This window comes from Carassius auratus, chromosome 2 (assembly GCF_003368295.1).
Source record: "Carassius auratus strain Wakin chromosome 2, ASM336829v1, whole genome shotgun sequence".
Classification (NCBI taxonomy): domain Eukaryota; kingdom Metazoa; phylum Chordata; class Actinopteri; order Cypriniformes; family Cyprinidae; genus Carassius; species Carassius auratus.
In genome coordinates, this window is record NC_039244.1 from 5774336 (window position 1) to 5796174 (window position 21839).

Genomic DNA, 21839 nt, shown 5'->3' on the forward strand with positions numbered 1-21839 from the left:
CAACTCCTTCACGAGAGATCCAGCATTTCTGTGACCGAAACTGAACTACGGCACACTAAGGGGTGGCATTGTTACTATAGCAACCAAATGACTGGCACTTTGAATGCAGATTGTTTTTCCTTTGAAGCATTGCAATTGTTTGTTATCAGCCTTTTATTCACACATTCTTAGAGGTATAGAAGAGTTTGTGAAGCAGTGCCGGATGTTTGTCTTTAAGATTTCCCATTTCAGTTGAAAGCATTGTGAACGTGAGTCTTTTTTGGGTTAAAGGTGTGTGCTGAATGAGGACTTGCCTTTTATCTTTACCTATTGTTTTGACAGATTTGAGATATCAATGGATCTCAGTGATAGAATGTAACTGAATGAGACTGTTATTGATTTGTAATAATGTAGACGGAAGCTTTAATTGGAGACCTTGGTATTTTGGCATATCTGAGCACAGTTTGAGACATTGAGATCTCTTCTGAAACTCTAGAGAAGGCACATGTGAGTTTCCTGGGGTCTCTTTTCATAAGTTAAACATCGTAGAAGCAGGAGACTTCAACAAAAGTCTCCATTTAATCTCATTACTGTCTTGGAGAAGCAAGTTTGGATTTATTTATCTGTCTTTTGGGGGTTGTTGGACAGGGCTGAGACGTTCAGAGATGATCACATACTCATTAGATACTTTTCAGAGCTACAACAGATCTATTCAACATCAGACATTTCTAGAAAATTCCCTGCTACCTGAAATGAATCATGGGTCATTAGAGCCCAATCTCATCTGTCTCTTCCCCTAATAGGCTCTGGGGTTTGTGATGAACATCCTATAATAAGCCAGGAGTCTCTTGGCCTTAATGCATACCTATATTTGAATAAGATGTTTTTTGTGATCGGGAAAATCCCCTTTTCAGATGCTCTCAGCGTTCAGGACATTTCATGGTTGTGAGAGCAACAAAGATCCGATTAGAAACATTGTGGTGTGTTGCTCGGTTGAACATATTGACACCCCTTGTTTTGCGGGTTGCACATGAGTTTTGATCGATGCACATATACTGTAATTTGATGCAGTTGGATTTGCATCTGTTTAATATGGAAAGGAAACACAGTTTGTCCTGTGAAACTTGAAGCTCATCGACTCTCCAGAGATTCAGCCTTAACATAACAAAATCAGCACTGACCCATTAAAAACCAGCTCGGGTTGACCTCTTCGTTTTGCTTTGGAACAGCAAAGTACACTTTTATCTTCTCTCTTGGTTAAACCTTGGGTGTTGCCACCTCAGTTGTGTAATGCATCACGTCTTAATGTGTTTCCATTTTGGACCTGCTACACAGTCAGTGTGTTTAATGCATGAAAACACTGAGAGAAAATAAAAAAATAACATTTATTTTGCTTCTCCTAAAAGATCAATAAGACTTATTTCTATAGTTTTCTATTTGGTACTTGATATCTGCAGAGATACAGTTGAATTTGACCTGTGTGATTGTGAAATGTAAATATATATATTTTTTTATGAATGCATATGCACGTTTTTATAGGGGCAGTAACTGCACTATAATGTTTTCTTTAATCAAAGAACCTTTTCTTTATTATAATCACCTATTTAAGTGTTTTTAATATGCAAAATAGAATTGTCATTTGTCTGCGTTTACACTGCAAAAGCCTAATGCACAGATCTGTCATGAAACAATGAATTTTCTATAATTGTGTACTTTTTGAAATTGTAAGAATTACAATTTTTTTTACTTTGACAAAATGATGTAAAATTTTACTAAGTGTACATATAATTGCCATTGTGCCATTTAATGGCACCAGTTAATTAGAATAAAACAATTTGTCAACATCTATAATACATAAAAGCCCCCCCCCCCCCTCGCTAAAAAGTAACAAATATATAAAATATCAATTTTAGCTTGAAATAGGTTGACCCTGCACAATAAATGCAGCCTTTTTGTTTAAAGAATGTTTGTTGCTCTTTTGTAAGATTAAGTGAGAGGGATGCTCTGCACTCATTCAAGTGAACACACACACAGCAGTGAGTAGTGAACACACACACACGCACACACCTTGAGCAGTGGGAGGCCATTTTTGCTGCAGCACCTGGGATCAGTGCCCTGCTCAAGGGTCTCCCCTCATTCGTGGAATGTAAAAAGCAAATGGGTGTGAAAAAATGCTTCATATAGGGAGTTTGGTATTGTGAAAAATATTGTGAAAACTCAAAAGTTGCATATAGAGAAAATGTTTGGAAAAACCTTCGGTAGTGGTGCTGGTGGACAATAAAAGTCGTAGAAAAATCTAGCAGATACTGTGCTGCAAGTAGTGTTGTTATTGCTCCAAGCAGCTTAACTCTTTAACCACATTTACCTTCCTCGCAGCCTCAACATTTTTCCAAAAACTTGTACAGATAGGCTCGTGCCCCGTCACTGATCGGTTCACTTCCTGCAGTCACAGAGGGGGTGAAGGACTCCTCTCATTCTGAAAAAGCGGTCTTCCTTTGACATCCTCACTCAGCTGAACTGAGAAGCAAAACAGGAGTGTTATGTAACGAGAGAGGGACGGAGAAAGAGCTTTTAATTGTGAGAGGGGGTGTTTTGTTTGAAAGGTTTGTAGTTTCAAAAAAAACTAAAAAACTTTTGATATTGTTGGTGTCACTCAATAGGTTTGTGTGTCCAACACCTCGTTGCTCTTTAGAAAACCTGCTTGAAGAGTTTCACCTCCTTCTATTGTGGCTACAGTTTGAGAGAAGCTGCTTTACACTCATAGCGATACCACAGAAAAGCCATTTTTGGTTCCACAAAGAAACTTTCAGAGAGCAGTTCTTACCATTTTTTTTTTCTTAGTGTGAAGAACATTTAAAAAATCTAAACAATCTCTTTTTCTCCGTAAAGAGCCTTCTGCGGAATAAAAAGGTGGTTTGGACGTTGAAGGTTCCTCATAGAAGCGTAGATGCCTAAAAAAGTACTTTATTTTTAGGAGAGTAGATGGGAACAGTCAACCTATTACAGTCTACTTTATTGTGCTCTTTGAAGTGATTCATGCTCTTTTAAAGGACTTGCTGCCTCTTTTCTCATTGAATAACCCTGTTGCAGAATTCAAATGTGAGCGTCATTTCATGTTGACTTCAGTCTGTGTTTCAGTATGAGGGCAGGCTGTGTGTGTGTGTGTGTGTGTGTGTGTGTGTGTGTGTGTGTGTGTGTGTGTGGGCGAGTTCATGTGTGACAGATCATATGAACCCTTTTGAAGTTCAGCCTGAACACTAGGCTTCAAAGACAGTCAACATTGTTTAGAATGTTTTTTTATTATTATTAAAATGCTTGAATTAATGAAGCCCAGAGGTTCCAAAAGTATTTTGTCATTTGAACCTCTTACATGTCGAATATACAATTTCAAGTTCCCCCTGAAATTGTAAATTGATATTTCAGTGATGTAACAACATATTTGCATATTCATGGTTCACTAAAGTTAGTTAATAGTTAAATTGCTTGGTTAAATATTTAATAAATATTTTAAATATATTACTGTTGTAAATAACAGCTGAACTGTCAAATAAAAAAAATAATATTTGATAATTATAAGCAATTAATTTTACACTACAATGTCTCATCACTTTGTTTCTTTAATTTTTCATTTGCAGTCATTCAAACCCTCATGCTTTTTATTTTGGCTAAATATTGGTAAAATTATGGAAACGTGTGAATAGTCTACCTAGTTCACATTGCAGTACCAAAATGCATGCTAAACTCATATTGCGTCAAAAGATAAAGCATTTACTGTGAATTGAGACACTCTTAATTATATTGTGATTTCTGTTTTCATTTTGGTTTATTGTTTTGCCCCATCCAGCTCCTCTTTGAATCCACAAGGATTCGCAGACCCCATTTGGCAAATGCTGATTTTAAACAGAGCAAAAAAAAAAAAAAAAGAAGTGTGATGGTCAAAAATTAAACAAGTAAAATAAATCCCATAAACTTACACTGAAGTGAGCCTTGCCTTTCTTCTGTTTGAAAATGGATCTGCAGCTAACATCTCACAAGCACGTATTTGTTTCATTAATTAGAAGTGGCACTTTTCCCTCAATTGAATGGGTTTTTGTTGTTTAATTAAATCATTTCCAAGTGTCCTGATTTGCTCCCACATGTGAACAGACGATTATGAATGAAGGATGCTGTACCGATGGTCTTGAACGTAGATCAAGAAACCTGACCTCTGACCTTTCCCTCTGCTCTAGGCACGGGTGAGAGCGGCAAGAGTACGTTCATCAAACAGATGCGTATCATCCATGGCACCGGATACACAGACGAGGACAAACGCGGATTCACCAAACTGGTGTACCAGAACATCTTCACCTCCATGCAGTCCATGATCCGTGCCACTGAGACTCTGAAAATCGGCTTCAAGTATGAGCAGAACAAGGTGAGAATGATTCATGTTGAGTATTTAAAATTAGACCGGTTGTCTGGGGTCATGTTTCACACCTAAATCATACAGGAAGTTGAAGCCTTTGTTATTGAGATATGACAAATGTAGCATAACATCACTTGCTGACCAATGGATGCTCTGCAATGAATGGGTGCCGTCAGAATGAGAGTCCAGCTGATAAAAACATAAAAATAATCCACACCACTCCAGTTAATCATTTAATGACTTGTGAAGTGAAAAGCTGCGTGTTTGTAAGAAACAAATCCATCAATATTTTTTTTTTAACTTCAAATCATTGCTTTTGACTAAAATACCTCCTTTATCCATAATATAGCTTTTTCAGTGGAAAAGGTTGTCTCTTCAGTATCAGGAGAGAAATCTGCACAGATTAGGATTAATTTTTAAAAAAAAACATTATGTAGGTGTTTTTTTTTTTATGTGAGAGGAACACAGGGGATGGACTTTTTCACTGGGGGAAGCATTATTATGGATTATGCACTCATTTTTTAGCTGAAAGCAACAGTTCGAAGTTGAAAATGTCTTGATGGTCTTGTTTCTCACAAGAACGCAATTTCTTCCTTCACAAGATTGTGAAGTGATGGCCTGATGGATGGGAGTGATGTGGATTATTGTGATGTTTTAATCAGCTGTTTGGACTCTCATTCTGACGGTACCTATTCACTGCAGAGCATCCATTGGGGCGCAAATGATGGAATGCTAAATTTCTCCAAATCAGTTCCCATGAAGAAACAAACTCCTACATTTTTAGGAAGATTTTTATTAAAAGTATGTTATATATTATCAAGTTTTCTCCATTAGTTTTGCCTTAAACTGTTCATCTGCTCTGGGCTGCAGGCAAATGCCATGCTGGTGAAGGATGTGGACATTGAGAAGGTGTCGTCATTCGAACAGCCCTACGTTAATGCCATTAAGATGCTGTGGACAGATCCAGGCATTCAAGAAGCCTACGACAGACGCCGAGAGTACCAGCTGTCAGACTCCACCAAATAGTGAGTGTATCTGTCATAATTTTTTACTGTGTAGAGTATGATTATTAATAGTAATAGATTTTATACATATATATACACACTCACACAAAGTGGGTACAGAAAGTATTCAGACCCCCTTAAATTTTTCACTCTGTTATATTGCAGCCATTTGCTAAAATCAAGTTAATTTTTATTTCTCTGTACAAACAGCACCCCATATTGACAGAAAAACAGAATTGTTGACACTTTTGCACATTTTTATTAAAAAAAGAAAAACTGAAATATCACATGGTCATAAGCACTGTTGGGAACGTTACTTTAAAAAAGTAATTAGTTATAGTTACTCACTACTTGTTCCAAAAAGTAACTGAGTTAGTAACTGAATTACTCTATGATAAAAGTAACTTGTTACCAGGGAAAGTTTTTTTTTTTTTTTTTGCAGTTTTCACAAGTCAATTGAAATGAGAACAGACAGGTGTTCGTACATAACTTTCAATATTTATTGCACGTCAACAGACAGCAAGAGTTTTATCCTGCACTTCAAGTATTATCTTTGTAAGAAAAATGTTTTTGGCCACTAGCTTTGTAGATGCGTGTGTCACACATTAAAAGTACACATTACATACACGTTCTTGCCTTTGAACACAATGAATTTGAAGTAGTGCTTATATCTCCACCATGAAAATGCCAGCTTTTCATCGGATTGCTCCTGATTTGCCATTTCTGCTGCTGCTGCAGTGAATCTCTGTGTAGCTGGTGTGTGTGTGTGTGTGTGTGTGTGTGTGTGTTTGACGGCGCTGGCGCGTGTGCCGCCATGTGTGTAAAAATACTGGCTCTGATTGGCTACCATGAAACACCTGACTCTGCCTTAGCCAATCATAATCGCTTATCTCGTTATTAACCCACCTGCTCACTCGCTGTGTGAGCCAGGGGTGCGTTCGGATTGCAAAGTTTATTAAATCAATGCATAGTAACGCCACCGCACCTAACATTCAGTAACGTTAACGGCGTTGTAACGACGGGGAAAGTAATTAGTTACATTACCGCGTTACTGAAAAAATAACGTCGTTACCTAATGCCGTTCTTATAAACGCTGTTATTCCAAACACTGGTCATAAGTATTCAGACCATTTGCTCAGTATTTAGTAGAAGCACCCTTTTGATCTAATACAGCCATGAGTCTTTTTGGGAAAGATGCAACAAGTTTTTCACACCTGGATTTGGAGAACCTCTGCCATTCCTCCTTGCAGATCCTCTCCAGTTCTGTCAGGTTGGATGGTAAACGTTGGTGGACAGCGATTTTCAGATCTCTCCAGAGATGTTTAATATGGTTTGAGTCAGGGCTCTGGCTGGGCCGTTCAAGAACAGTCACGGAGTTGTTGTGAAGCCACTCCTTCGTTGTTTTAGCTGTGTTCTTAGGGTCAGTGTCTTGATGGAAGGCGAACCTTCGGCCCAGTCTGAGGTCCTGAGCACTCTGGAGAAGGTTTTGGTCCAGGATATGTCTGTACTTGGCCACATTCATCTTTCGCTTGATTGCAACCAGTCGCCCTGTCCCTGCAGCTGAAAAACACCCCCACAGCATGATGCTTCACTGTTGGGACTGTATTGGACGGGTGATGAGCAGTGCCTGGTTTTCTACACACATACCGCTTAAAAATGAAGGCCAAAAAGTTCTATCTTGGTCTCATCAGACCAGAGAATCCTTCAGGTGTTTTTTTAGCAAACTCCATGGGGGCTTTCATGTGTCTTTCACTGAGGAGAGGCTTCCGTCGGGTCACTCTGCCATAAAGCCCCGACTGGTGGAGGGCTGCAGTGATGCTGACTTTCTACAAGTTTCTCCCACCTCCCGACTGCATCTCTGGAGCTCAGCAACAGTGATCTTTGAGTTCTTCTTTACCTCTCTCACCAAGGCTCTTCTCCCCCAATAGCTCAGCTCTAGGAAGGGGTTCTGGTCATCCCAAACGTCTTCCATTTAAGGATTATTGAGGCCACTGTGCTCTTAGGGACTTTAAGTGCAGCAGAATATTTTTGTAACCTTGACCAGATCTGTGCCTTGCCACAATTCTGTCTCTGAGCTCTTCAGGCAGTTCCTTTGACCTCTGACATGCGCTGTGAGCTGTAAGGTCTTATACAGACAGGTGTGTGGCTTTCCTAATCAAGTCCAATCAGTATAATCAAACACAGCTGGACTCAAATGAAGGTGTAGAAACATCTCAAGGATCAGAAGAAATGGACAGCACCTGAGTTAAATATATGAGTGTCACAGCAAAGGGTATCAATACTTAGGACAATGTGATATTTCAGTTTTTTTATATATATATATATATATATATATATATATATATATATATATATATATATATAAATCTGCAAAAATGTCAACAATTCTGTGTTTTTATGTCAATATGGGGTGCTGTGTGTACATTGAGGGAAAAAATGAACTTAAATGATTTTAGCAAATGGCTGCAATATAACAGAGTGAAAAATTTAAGGGGGTCTGAATACTTTCTGTACCCACTGTGTGTGTGTGTGTGTGTGTGTGTGTGTGTGTATTCATACTTTTGTGCATGCTAACAATCTACATGAAATCAAAAATGACCCCATTTACGTTCCTGTGTTCCACGTGTCCCTGGTGATATTGTAAATGATTAATGTTGAATGTTATTTTATTCATTGTAAAACATTTCTGGAATATTTTTTTCATTGTTTACTCCTCAAGTGATTCCAAACCCGTATGACTTGATTTCTTTTGTGGAACACTAAAGGGTTATGCAAATTACAATGAATGTGAGGCTTTCTGGCTTGCAAAAGTTTGATTTGACTCTTGTACTCTAGTCAACTCAACTCATATGTTAGCTGTGTGTGGGGAACAGACTGAAATTTGAGCTTGTAATCAGTCAAATTCTGTCTTTAATTATTGACTCTTAAAATCAGCAAGGTGATTCAACTGATTCTTTGAAAAAAAAAAAAAAAAATCATAAGATCAAGGTCATTTTAAATTGACCTTTCGCACAACACTATTTCTCATGAACTCTGAACGAGAGCAATTTTCAGTGAATAACTTGCACAGCGCTATCATGTGACTTCAGAAGATTTACAACATAGCACATGAGTCATATAGACACATTTTATGATGCAGTTGTCCTGTTTAGAGCTTGAAAGCTGGTGTTCCTGTGCACTGTAAATGACAAACACAATACTTAATACATTCTTATCTGAAAGAAAGAAAAGTCAGATATGAAAAGATAGGAGGCCAAGTAAACAAATAGTTATTAAATCTGGAAAAAGAAAGGGGGGGGGGCAATTTCTGTTTAAAAATAACATGCTTTTGAGCTTGTGCAACACATACAAATCAGTCCACGTCTTAAAGACGGTTTTCTTTTTGTCAATGATGTTGCGTCCATGTCTCTGATGATCTAATTGAAGAGTTAGGTGGCAGTCAGTCTTGCCCCATTTCTTTTACTGGCCTGATATAATATAGAGGCAGTGTGAATTTCACCACAGTAAAACACACATGTATGAAGCCTGGAGTTTATTCAAGAATCATTGGCATCAGAGGGATTCACACCCCCTGCTGGTTTGATGGGGTAGTACAGATCACAACAGTACAGCTGGAATATCTGGCTGAATGCAATCAAGTGAACAGATTGACACAAATAATCACCATTTAATAAATTGACACTTTATTTATACAAATTTAACCACATTAATACACAGCATTGACAAACTACAGAATTTGACTTAATATTTTGCTACAAAATCCAACGGTATTGAAATAAATGAATCAGTTCACTCAAATGAATCAGACTTTTCCAGCACTACATATGAGAAGATGGGATATTCTACAAAAGCATTTGCTTATTGATTAGGTTGATGACTGCAGAATATATTGTATTCTAACTGGTAAAAAAAAAAAAAAACGGGTATATTTTAGCTTAATTGCGAAAACAATTGTCAGGGATGCATATGGACCCATTTAATTTAAAGTGTTAATTTCTACGATTTTGACAGCATTTGCTGAATTAAACATACAACATAAAGAGGTCATGTGACAACACTATAGCCAGAGTACTGCATAGTATGCAATTTACATTAGGCATGTTGCATGTTAAATTTAGCATACGCAATTGAGGAATAATTGTGGTTTTGTTTGTGCATTATAAAAGTAAGAATGACTTGGAAAAATCGAACGTTAAACAAATTACTAACATTGATTTTTTTTATTCTATGAATATTTTTTATTTTAATTGCATGAAAGTAATGTAGCAATGCAATTAAAATCTTAAGTGTTCTAAAAACATCTTAATATTCTTTATCCAGAATATAGTTTCTCATTTCTTTTGATTCTGGATAAGTTGTTGGCAATTTTCATGGTGTTTTCCTTCTCATTCGACGTTGTTCAAATAAGACAATAAAGAGATTTATGGTTGCATACAGCATTCTATTTCAGCAATATTAGACCATATGCATTGTACATCCTGAAAAAAAAGTTTGACCAGACACACACCACATTTGCCTTCTCTATTTAGCCATTGTGTTTTTTCAGATTGTCTCACAAGAAAGCGTAATGAGCATCCTCTGAGATCTGCTGATGGGAGACGACATCTGACTCTCGAGAATTCTGCTGGAAATATTCTTTACCAAACCACTGCTTTTGATATAAAGGGGTTAATGATGTCTCTCCTTCTCTTTCTGTAGCTATCTATCTGATCTGGATCGTATCGCCGAGCCCTCCTACCTTCCCACCCAGCAGGATGTTCTGAGGGTTCGAATCCCGACCACAGGGATAATTGAATACCCATTCGACCTTCAAAGCATCATTTTCAGGTAGAGGACACGGACCAATTATTCATCAGCTTCCATTTGAAATTCAGGAACTAAGCACTGAATGTAGGTTAGCATTGAGAATACATCCATGGAGGAGAGTTATTAATATTTCCCCAAACTGAAGCAACTTTCTAGTGTGTGACCTACAAAGATGCAGTCACATCCCACATCAGTCAAAGTTGTCTTTGCTGCACTTCTGTAGGGTAATGTAGGGTTTTTCAATGATTTTGACAGAAATGCTCACCAAGGCTGCATTTATTTGATCTAAAAATACAGTAAAAACTGTAAAGTTGTGAAATATTATTACAATTTAAAATAAGTTTTTTCGGTTTGAATATATTTTTTTAATAATATAATTTGTCCCTATGATGCAGAGCTGAATTTTCAGCATCATTCCTCCAGTCTTCAGTGTCACATGATCCTTGAGAAATCATTCTAATATGCTGATATAATTTCTGATATAATTTAATTTGCTATGAAAACATTATTATTATTATTATTATTATCAGTGTTAAAAACTCTTGTGCTTATATTTAATGTTTTTAATATTTGTTAATATTTTACTGAAAACCTTTTTTCCCAGTCAGTATCTTTTGATCTATTGAAAGGATGGGTGGCACGGTTCTGACATTTCACCCCTCATGGTTCAGCACGTGCTGGGACCATGGTTCAACTTAAATCTGACAAAGCATCTTTAATACGGTTTACTATGAAGAACATGTAGGCCTAAAACAAACAGGGTTCAGCTAATATGTGACTCTGGAATATGAGCAGTCATTTATTCCGTCATCACCCGGGTGCTGATCGTACGTGCTCACAGATGAGATCTGAACAGCACACGTTAATATGAGTTTAAACTAAACTAATTTAAACTTTGTCAGTTTAAACATTTAAGAGCGGCAGGACGCGAGCTCACTCACACAGTGAGAAGATTTCACCCAAAGTGTGCAATCCTGCATCTCAGAACGTGCACAAATATTACGCGCTCTCTGAAGTATTATTTAAATTGACTAATTCTGAAAAAAATTGTCAAAATGCCCGTCTTAGTAAGTATCCTACAGCAGACATAGCTGGCTGAACATAGACCTACTGGATCAGTGCATTCTCTTAAAGTGACAGTCTTGGTCCAACAGCAACAACAAAGAAATCACTCACTGCTCTTGATTAAAAAGTTTTGTAACTTTAGTAAAGAATAATCTTTAATTTATTCAGTCCAATATGCAATGCTGTTTTACATTTGAATACTTTATTCAATTTCTGTACCTAAAAACTTATGCTAGACCTACCTAAAAAAAAAAAAAAGAAAAAAACTGAAAATCACTGTTTATTGTTTGTATCTTTACTCTGTTGTATTTATTTGTGCTATTGCTTGTAGTTGGATAGAACTTTTTTTTCTCTTTTTCTTTTTTTTAAGTATAGTTTTTCCATAAACAGAACATACCGAACTGTACCGAAACGTGACTCTAAAACCGTGAGGCAAAACCGAACCGTGAAAAAGTTGAACCGTGCCACCCCTAATTGAAAGTATTATTTATTTATTATTATTACATTTATTTGAAATGTAAATCTTTGTAACATTATAAATGACTTCAGTGTAAGTTTTGATCAGTTTAATGCATCTTTGCTTGGTAAAAGTATTAATTTCCTTTGAACTGTAGTGAGCGCAGGGACATAGAAACCCCTTGCTTATTAAAAGATGTTCATTATATTTGAACAAAGTATTTTTTTTTCATGGTCACAGTTTAAATGACTCCAAGCAGAAACCTTTTTGCATGGTCGTTGTGGTTAAACAAATGCACATGTGGTAAATGGTAATCCCACCATGGTTAGCATTTACCAACATCCACTTTAAGCAAATCAGATTTCTAGATGGTATTTTAAACTTTTTATTGGTAGCACTTTGTGTGTTATTGCCTGTGTCTGATAAACGCATCTGCTAAACAGAGAGGGTGAACATCATATAATGTTAATATTCATGACCCAAGGTGTGGCCTATGTAGACAAAACTAGCTTAAAAGAAATTCAGTATAAATAATGGTTTGCAAAAGAATGAAAAATAGAGATCCGCCAATATAGGGATTTACCAATATTTTCCCCCGATATTTAAGCATTTTATCATAATTTGATATCGGTTTTGAAATATCGGATTCACCGATAAATGAATCTTGTGGGTGTTTTGAGAATTGCGCAGGATCGTCATTGCAGCACGCGTCTGAGTGGAGACGAGATAACAACAACGCTGATTTGTTGTAGTTAGTAAACTTTATTTAACATAAAACCAGTTATGAACAAATTAAATGCATTCCATAAATGCCTGATATGTAGTTTATTTAGCTTGGCTCTAAGAAATAGAGACCAACTCATGTCATGTAAAATAGTCCATCAAGTCCTGTCCCAATAAAGGCGTAACTTTACCTGAATTAATATGCAGCCATGAATGAGCACATGTTGGAAATAAAAGTGCTACATTTAATTCTCTCACTGTGTTATGGTATGGAAATTCATCAAAACACACAAGAGATTATTTCTGCCATATTGACTCCATAAATGATTACCATCAGCTGTTTGGTTTTTTTAATCTCTGTAAAACTGTCTTAAACCCTCACGCACCTCACGTCTATCTTTTCACGTCTCTCTCTCGTTCTTTCTCTCTGTTCTCCTGCCAAAGTTTGCTAAGTGCGGATTGAATGTGGAGACTCGTCCTACATTAAAGAGCGTGTGTATGTTCAGAAGTAGGTCAGCGAGCCCCTGGCTGAAGGAAATGAGGACGCTTCTATCTGAAGTAGCTTTATTTTGGGCAGCCAATCCTAGAGGGCTTCATTTATCAAAGCTCCCTCTGTGAACTGCTGGCTCAGGACTGGAGTTCGGACTCCACTAGGGGGCACTGTATAAATCCAAAATCAGCCCCAGTTCTGGCTGCACACATTTACCATGTTTCTGAAATCTAGGACTTCAAATATGTGCAGAAAAGTATGCTAAAACACTACCTCTACTCTTAATACAGTATGCATATTGTGTATAGGATGCAAATTTCCACATTTATCTTAACTGACTCGTTGATTGGAATAACAGATATTAAAATTTTACACAATTGCATTACATTTTGTTTGTGTATTTAATTATGTTAAATATTTTTATTTGCACGTAATGTAAACAAGCGACAGCAATGTAGCATACTATTTTAAATATTTATACTATACATACTACATATAACAGTATACTGTAAGTACACATCTACACATCTGTTTTTTAAATGGCATGTAAAACTGAAAAAAGTATGTATTATGCCATGGTTAATAAACAGTACTGTAGTATGTTTTTGAGTTAAAAAAAAGTTTGGGTTTATTTTACCCTTTATTTTAAGGTTTTAAGGTGTCCTTGTTACAGTATAATTATGCATTTAATTACTGAGTAATACAGTATTAATTGACAACATGAACTTTATGGTTAGCGTTAGGATTAAGTTTGGCTAGGGCTACTTGCTTGTAATAATGCATAATTGTTCTTATAATAGTAGGTACTGTACATATAACGTGTAACTATACATACTGTATATTGCTTAATATTTTTTTCATATGTTAAAAAATGTATGCATTATGCAATGATAAACAAACGTTACTAAACTATGCTGCTTTCGCTATATTGTAGATTCAACCCAGTTGTTATCTCAGCGATGAATATAGTTAATTTGCTTTTTTTATTAAAATATGCTTTAAATTGTCTTAACTTGCGTATAATAATGTGTTAAAAAGTGTTTATCACTTTCAGTGCATTCAGCACACGAGACTGTAAGGTCATTGCATTATGGGATACAGTGCTCCATGAATGTACTGTGCATTGTAACACGTCTTTTCATGCATACAGAAGATTTGCATACTGTGCACAGTAGAAGCATGAATTATTAATGTATAAAAAGTCAAGAACAAATCAATAATGCAAACGCTCGCTCTCTTTGTCTTTCAGGATGGTTGATGTAGGGGGTCAGAGGTCAGAGCGCAGGAAGTGGATCCACTGTTTTGAGAATGTGACGTCCATCATGTTCCTGGTGGCTCTGAGCGAGTACGATCAGGTTCTGGTTGAATCGGACAATGAGGTAAGCAGCTATAGATGTGTTTATCTTGCCTTTCTGTGGTGGTCTCATAGTTTTTAGTATATTTCCTAGTGGAAATTTGATGATAGTGTTGCCAACTACAGTTTGCACACTGCATACTTTTTCACTTTTTCAGTTTATTTATATAGCACAATTCATACACAGTGGTTGAAAGTGCTTTCCATAGTAGGGATGTAAAAACAATCACAAAAAATGCATAAGAAATAAAGAAATAAAAATATCAATAGATTTTTGGAAATAAAAAATATTAAATCTAAGATATATTGCAACATTTAAAAAAAAATAGCATAGTCTTTGCAGTAACTGCAAAATGTTAATTATTGTACCAATATAAGAGGGATCATACAAAATGCATGTTATTTTTTATTTAGTACTGACCTGAATAAGATATTTCACATAAAAGATGTTTACATATGGTCCACATGAGAAAATAATAGGTTAAAAATGACCTTGTTCAAAAGTTGTGTTAGTACGTGGATGATCAACAGCAATTTTATTATTTTTTTTTTTTTTGTGGTACTTCATGTAAAACCGTTTAGGCCAAATAAAGGACTCGTCACAAAAACAAACAGCTGTGGGTCATCCAGGTAACATAATTATTGGATCAAGGATTAAGAATCAAGCAAATGAAACCTTTTGAACAGGGTCGACTTATTTTCTCTTGTGAACTAGGGGTGGCAATGTATGGGTATCTCACGATTCGATTATATTACGATGCAGAGGCCCACGATTCGATTACATTTAGCAGATTTTGGACTCGCGTCCCTAAAACCTCAACGTTTTTATTTGTCAGCAAGTTATTTTTCAATCTGCATTTTGACATATATGACGATCCAATCTTGTGTTTGTGTTCAGAATCGTATGGAGGAGAGCAAGGCTCTGTTCAGGACGATAATCACATATCCCTGGTTCCAAAACTCTTCTGTCATCCTCTTCCTCAACAAGAAGGATCTGCTGGAGGAGAAGATCACCTACTCCCACCTGGTCGACTATTTCCCAGAATTCGACGGTGTGTTGGATTCCTGTCATAGTCTTTTTCATATAGACTGGTTTTATGCAAACAGTCCCAATTTAATGTAATAATAAATATTTCTTGAGCAGCAAATCCGCATATTAGAATGATTTCTGAAGGGTCATGTGACACTGACTTCATCTTTCAGCTGTTTGGTTTGTTTCTATATATATATATATATATATATATATATATATATATATATATATATATATATATATATATATTAGGGCTGTCACTTTTTAGAAAAATCTAATTCGAACGGATATCGAATATCGTGCAATATATTCGAATATCTATGTGCACAACCCACCACTAAATTTATTAACAGTGACCGTCATAAACAGGACTGTCTGGATTATAATTTTTTTACTTAATGTTAGAAACAGCCGTTTATCAACTTGTATGAAGTGCCACTATGCATAACCCACAACATTATGCTATATGAAAAAAAAAAAACGATTCAGAACAGGCACATACAATAACATGTAACTTAAACAGCAGCAGGAGTAAGGCATTGTTTGCAAGAAACACCAGTCTATCAACTTGACCTGGATCAAGTGCGGCTCTCTTTTTATTTACGATGTTCCCTGCAGTGGAGAACACACGTTCGGAGCGCACAGACGTGCCTGGCACACACAGGTATTTGCGCGTCAGTGTTGAGAGAAGTGGGTATTTATTGCAGCCTGTGTCTCTCCACCAATTGTAATTGTCCGCTCAAGCTGGGCGTTCTGTTCGTTGGCTTCCATTATCAAAAAGAGTAGCTACTAGCTATTATTCGCTTGATTTGGTCATGGGCCTACGCTACAATACGGATAAGATGGCAAAGAATAAAATAAATTATAGTCTAATCATAGACTGTAAAAAATGCGCTACACATGGCATTTTAAAAACCGGATAGTTGATTTATAGATAGATTACGGATATTTCACGTCATGTTCGCATGCATATTCGAATAGCGAATAAAAAGTGGCAGTCTTAATAAGTGTGTGTCTGTGTGTGTGTGTATATGTATATATATATATATATATATATATATATATATATATATATATATATATATATATATATATATATATATATATATATATATATATATATATATATATATATATATATATAGGTCTCCTGAAATGTACATATTGTTTTGTAGGGCCCCAAAGAGATGCCCAGGCTGCACGAGAGTTCATCCTGAAGATGTTTGTGGATCTGAACCCAGACAGTGACAAGATCATCTACTCTCATTTCACCTGTGCCACTGACACGGAGAACATCCGCTTTGTGTTCGCAGCGGTGAAAGACACCATCCTGCAACTAAACCTGAAGGAATACAACCTGGTGTGATATGTGACGAGTCCGACACACGAATCAGTATAGAACAGGCACCCACAGAGCGTGCGCACACCTACGTCCACACACCACACACACATGCATCATGCACACTTTCAGAAACACACGGTTCTTGTGATTTCTCTTTCCCAGCTTCCAGAGTTTTCTCTTTCTCTCCAGCGGAATAATAACGGACATGTCCTGCTCATCGTTTGTTTTTTATTTGTTTGCCAAAGTCTATCCGCTCATCCCTGGCAGCTCTCGTCAAAGGCCTCTTTCCCTTTTTATCAAATTTGACCACCAAAAAAGAAAAGAAATGGCTCAGATTTGACAAAGGGCGTTAGACTCCTATTAGCCACTTCAGCATTCACATATTTCATGGAGATGTTGGATTGACGGAGCTACGATGAGAATGACCTGTGATACGCTGGCCTGAAAAAACTGGAAGTGACGTTCCTTGTCCTGTACTATCACTCGCTCCAATCACATCATCTGCTCTGAGCGTTTCTCTGGATTTCCGCCTGGATGAATGGAAAATTTTGTTTTTCACAGCCCTGCAAAAAGACCAAAAGAATTAATAAATCACAACATATTTACATAATTGTACATGGACACATGGACCAGTGCTGTGGTGCCGGAAGTTCCGAAACGGATTCTGGAGGATTCTAGAATCCAGAGTTCCAGCGGGTTCCACTGATGGTGTGGAGAACCTTTCACGCGCAGAGTCTTCAACTCACATCTAGGAATGTAAATCATTGCAAATGCAAAAAAAAAAAAAAATCCCAAAAAATTATAAAGAATGAAAATATTGTAAGAATGCCTATGTAAGCAAAACGATACAAAGCACGCAAGGGAGAGATGAAAATAATTAAATCTGTGTATATTGCTGAGATGATCATTTTAAAAACTTTTTAACGAAAAGTAACTATAGCTACTTCTACTGCTACCGAATTATATTAAATTATAACGGCAGTCGAATTAATGATGGGTAAGGGACGTTAAGGATTTTTAAATGTGTGCAAAACGGGATTATACATTTATGATCGGTATTGTTCTGCAGATTTCCACATTTAACGTTGAAAATGATTGCATTGCTTCCTTTCCCCACAGTTGTTATGTTTTATCCTTCTTCCTGTTTCGTTTAATTTCACAATCTAAAAAGTAGTTTTGGAGTGCGCGGTTATCTTTTTCCGCTCATGAACAGATACTTTATTAATTCAAAATCCAGGCTGCAGACTTGCGGGTATCGTCGTCATCTAGCGGCACGGAAGCACACAATCCATTTTTTTTTTTTTTTTTTTTAAATAGTCATAATCCAACTTTTTCCGATCGACAATTTCAAGAATTTTGCGCGAGTTCAAGGAGGATCGCGGGAGGACGAGGTTGGGGATACAGGAAAGCATTTATGCGCTGAAGTTAATTGATTGTGTATATTTATATTTGTAAATACGTATACACATTATTGCTTATGTACAAAACGTCTGTGGTACACTATCTTTGGCAAAAAAAAAAAAAGAAGAAATCACTTTTAGTAATTGTGTACGGTTCTTTTGGTTTTCTTATGAATTACAATATTATTGATACTGTGATTCTTCGTTTTAATACTAGATTTTTTTTTTTTTTTTTGTCTCTATCAATACGTAAAATGATATACACATAGCTGTACCTGACGGTAATGTGTGGAGGATGAACGTAATGAGCAATAGTCTAGAGCAGGCTTGGGAAAGCGTTTGGAAACATCAGAGATGTTCTCAGAGATGTCTCCTCTATGGTGTGAATGTTATATAAGATACAAATTTAATTATGATTTTTAGGCAAAAGAAAAAAAAATCAATAAAGAACATTTTATTTATATAATTTATGGACCAGATCTGAAGTTGTTGATAATTTGAATGCTATTGTTTCCACTTTTCCTATTTGAAGCACTCCCATGTTATGAGACAGAAATAGGAGACTCTAGTGTCTGTACTGCTGTATAAGCCTACAATGATACCCCCCCCCCCCCCAAACGCAATATATTGTACTATAAATATTTTTCCCTAACCACAGTTTTCACATTCCTACTGATTTTTTTTTTTTTTTTTTGTTACATTTCCAAATTACGTTCAGGTGAAGTATTTAAAAACGAACATAGGAAATGTACCATATGAAAATAGACAGCTTTTTATCTGTAATTGAAGATCTATTTGGTCGATGCTTGCAAGTAGTGACTTTCAATTCTGATTTCAATTTGATTTCTTTATAATTCACAGCTTGTTTCCTTCATTGTGTATGTGATGCACAGATAGGAACAAAAGTGTTTTACGGTTCTTTTACAGTCTATTTTATACAGGTGTTGTTTCATTCATTTTCATCAAGGGCTACGAAAAACACGTCACATGAAAACCAGAAACGATTGGTCACAGCTCAATGTGTGATTTGGTAGCAGGAGATCACAACGCAATCACAAATGCACCCATTCCACCAAATACTCATGCATTATACATTATTTTATCACTTTTTCTGCCATGCATCCGAGTTCATCAATTGCCATCGGACGCTCTACTAGAGAAGCAAACTCCCAAACGATTTCTTGATGGATGTAAAACCTGACGTGTTATTTGTAAACTTAATTCAGTGTTTCAGTGGGGTCTGGAAATGCCACACCATTTTGTAAATCCTGCAGTGTTTTCTTCGATGTTCGTAGTGAGTTAGATTTGAAGAAACTGATGATACAAAGCAAACTGAGCACTAAATCATCTAAAATGCATTTCGCATCTTACTCTAACGTGTTCAAATGGACCTCAGTTTACTGCGACTGGTGAGTTTGTCTCTGCTCACTAGGAGAATGTGTTGCTTTGTTGGATCTGCAGTTGTCAAGTAGAAGGGGTAGTTATTTGGCGCAGCTTGATTTGTTCTCATTGCACTTTTTTTTTTTCTTGCCACAAAGCAAACACCTAGAGCAGCAGGCCGATCATTTGAGCTCCACATATCTATAAATGTGCTCATCCCAGAAGTCTCGTATTCAGCGTTCCCTCAAGAACCTCTACCTCTGTGATCCGTGAGACGTTTTTCGGGCATTTTAGGATTGGTAGTCACGTGACAAGCACACTTCACCACAGTCAGTGAGGTTTGGAGGCCAAACATTGTATATTTATCAGATATTGCCAACCTTCATATATTTTGTTCACCTTGTACGTTAAACACAAATCAGCACATTTCTCAGGCCAGAAAAAAATCTTCCTTAAATGTCAGGCGGTAGTGGTACATTGAAAATAACATCTGTTCTGCTGCTGGGAAGAGAATCGTATGCCTGTGGCTTTGTTTCAGTGAATAGACATATCAGTCATGAAGGCTTTGGCTGTTCTGGGTAACAATTTTGATATAATTTAGTCTAGAAGATACCATATAATAATGCATTAATGCTTGACCAAAGCATTGCAAACATGTCTTGTTGATACAGTCCTCAGTACTCGAGAGGGCACTAGAGTTCCCTTCAAATATCTGTGCCATTAAACCAGATGTTATTATTCCTGAAAAGGAAAATTGGCTGTGGAAGTTGCTTTTGTGGCAGCTAAATTCACTGTATTTACTTTCCAGTTATCCGGGTTGAAAATGAATAATACGCATTCCTATCTTTCTCTAGTGTGCATAAAATAAGTCTCAGTCCAGAAGCATAAAGTAAGGTCTCTTGCCTCTCGAGTTCTGTGTCTGCTTTAGTTCTCGTGATGGTTGTGATTCAGTTCAGCGACTCTTTGCTTTTGATTGCTTGTGAAGACTCGCTCGGTAAGATGCAATGAACACATAAGCTTGTCGACATGGAGTCACATTTCTACAGATGACAGAGCGAGACTATTATGTAATTTCCATGTACGCATGTTTACTGGTACGGTTAGGTGCATCTGTGTGGTGGACGGTCGAAAGGTTGACGTTTTGACCCAGTGAAAGAGTCATTCATTTGATTTCTGCTTTTTATCCCCTGTTCTTTCATTGTAATACATTACCTGAGAGCCGTTATGTCCAGGACCACTAGATCATGTACATTTTACTTGTTTTCTTTCTCATTCTTTATCTGCGTCTTTGTACCCTTTTATTTTGTGATTATACCACCAAATGTAAATGTTGTATAATATTGTGCGTGCCAATCCCCTTCTCTGAGACTGACTCATAACAAGTGCCAATTGTTGTCCAAATCACTCGCAGACCGTGAAATCAGACACGGTCCCCTTTTAAAAATGAGTACAACACTAAAGAAGAAAGTAAATTAATTACTTTGTATTTAAGTTAGAAGATGAACTGCTGTTTTTCCTCTTTTGTGTGTGTGTAAGGAATTGTAATCATTAAAGCATGTGCTCTTTGTCCAGCCGAGAGTTTTGGGCTCAGACAAGCAACAAAATCTTTGAGACGAGGAAATACATTTTACCACATTCTCGCCATATTTTATTGTTGTTTTTATTTGTATTTGTTTCATTTCAACCACTGTTGCCTGAACCTCATTCAAACATGGAAATGATTTTCATAACCGCCTTCTAAAAAAACAAACAAAAAAATTATAAAGTATCTGTTTTAAATTTAAATAAATTTGTTCCTATACTTGCTGATGGTCTTGTAACGTGTATTCTTTGAAATGCTGAAGTGTTTAAATCCTATAGATTGCTGCTTTTCAGATGTCTCGAATTAAAGTCATTTAATTTTGTTTCATCTGAAATTATGATTTCAGCACATAAAGTCTCTCATGGCCTTTGTTTTTAAATTGTTTGCCAAATTATGTGTTTTGTTTTTTGTCCAGTACAGAGCTTGCATAAAATGTCTAAAATATCTAAAACTTATAAACAAATTATGATGTAATATTATCCTGGAAGTCGTTTTCAGCACACACCTGTAATAATCTCTGCTCTTAGAGGTAAAGTTGTTAATAAATCACATGTTCACTACAGTGGAAATACTCCCATGGGTGCAGTTGCCAGTGTTGCAGAGTGGAGTCGCTGTACATTGACCGGGAACAAAAGCAATTCCAACACCTTCCACCAACAAAACACACTTCCGGCCACTGTCATTTCATCCATTTGACGTCTTAAAATGGGCCTCCTGAGCGCCACCTTAAATCCTGCATGCGAATGTACCAAGGGACGAATCCTACTACGATAAAGGATTGTCTCATGAATATTAATGACGCAACGTGGCGTTCTCCTG

At 36.7% G+C, this 21839-nt stretch overlaps 1 protein-coding gene across 1 annotated transcript in view; it reads left to right on the forward strand.

The window, feature by feature from the left end:
• The window catches only part of LOC113113987 (guanine nucleotide-binding protein G(q) subunit alpha-like), a 35907-nt gene extending 14660 nt beyond the window's left edge, over positions 1-21247 (forward strand). The window contains exons 2-7 of the mRNA XM_026280641.1: positions 4209-4393; positions 5255-5409; positions 10087-10215; positions 14179-14308; positions 15182-15335; positions 16492-21247. Coding sequence (XP_026136426.1) covers positions 4209-4393; positions 5255-5409; positions 10087-10215; positions 14179-14308; positions 15182-15335; positions 16492-16682 — 944 coding nt within the window. The 3' untranslated portion in view covers positions 16683-21247. The remainder of the gene's footprint in view (positions 1-4208; positions 4394-5254; positions 5410-10086; positions 10216-14178; positions 14309-15181; positions 15336-16491) is intronic.
• The last annotated feature ends 592 nt before the right edge of the window (positions 21248-21839 follow it).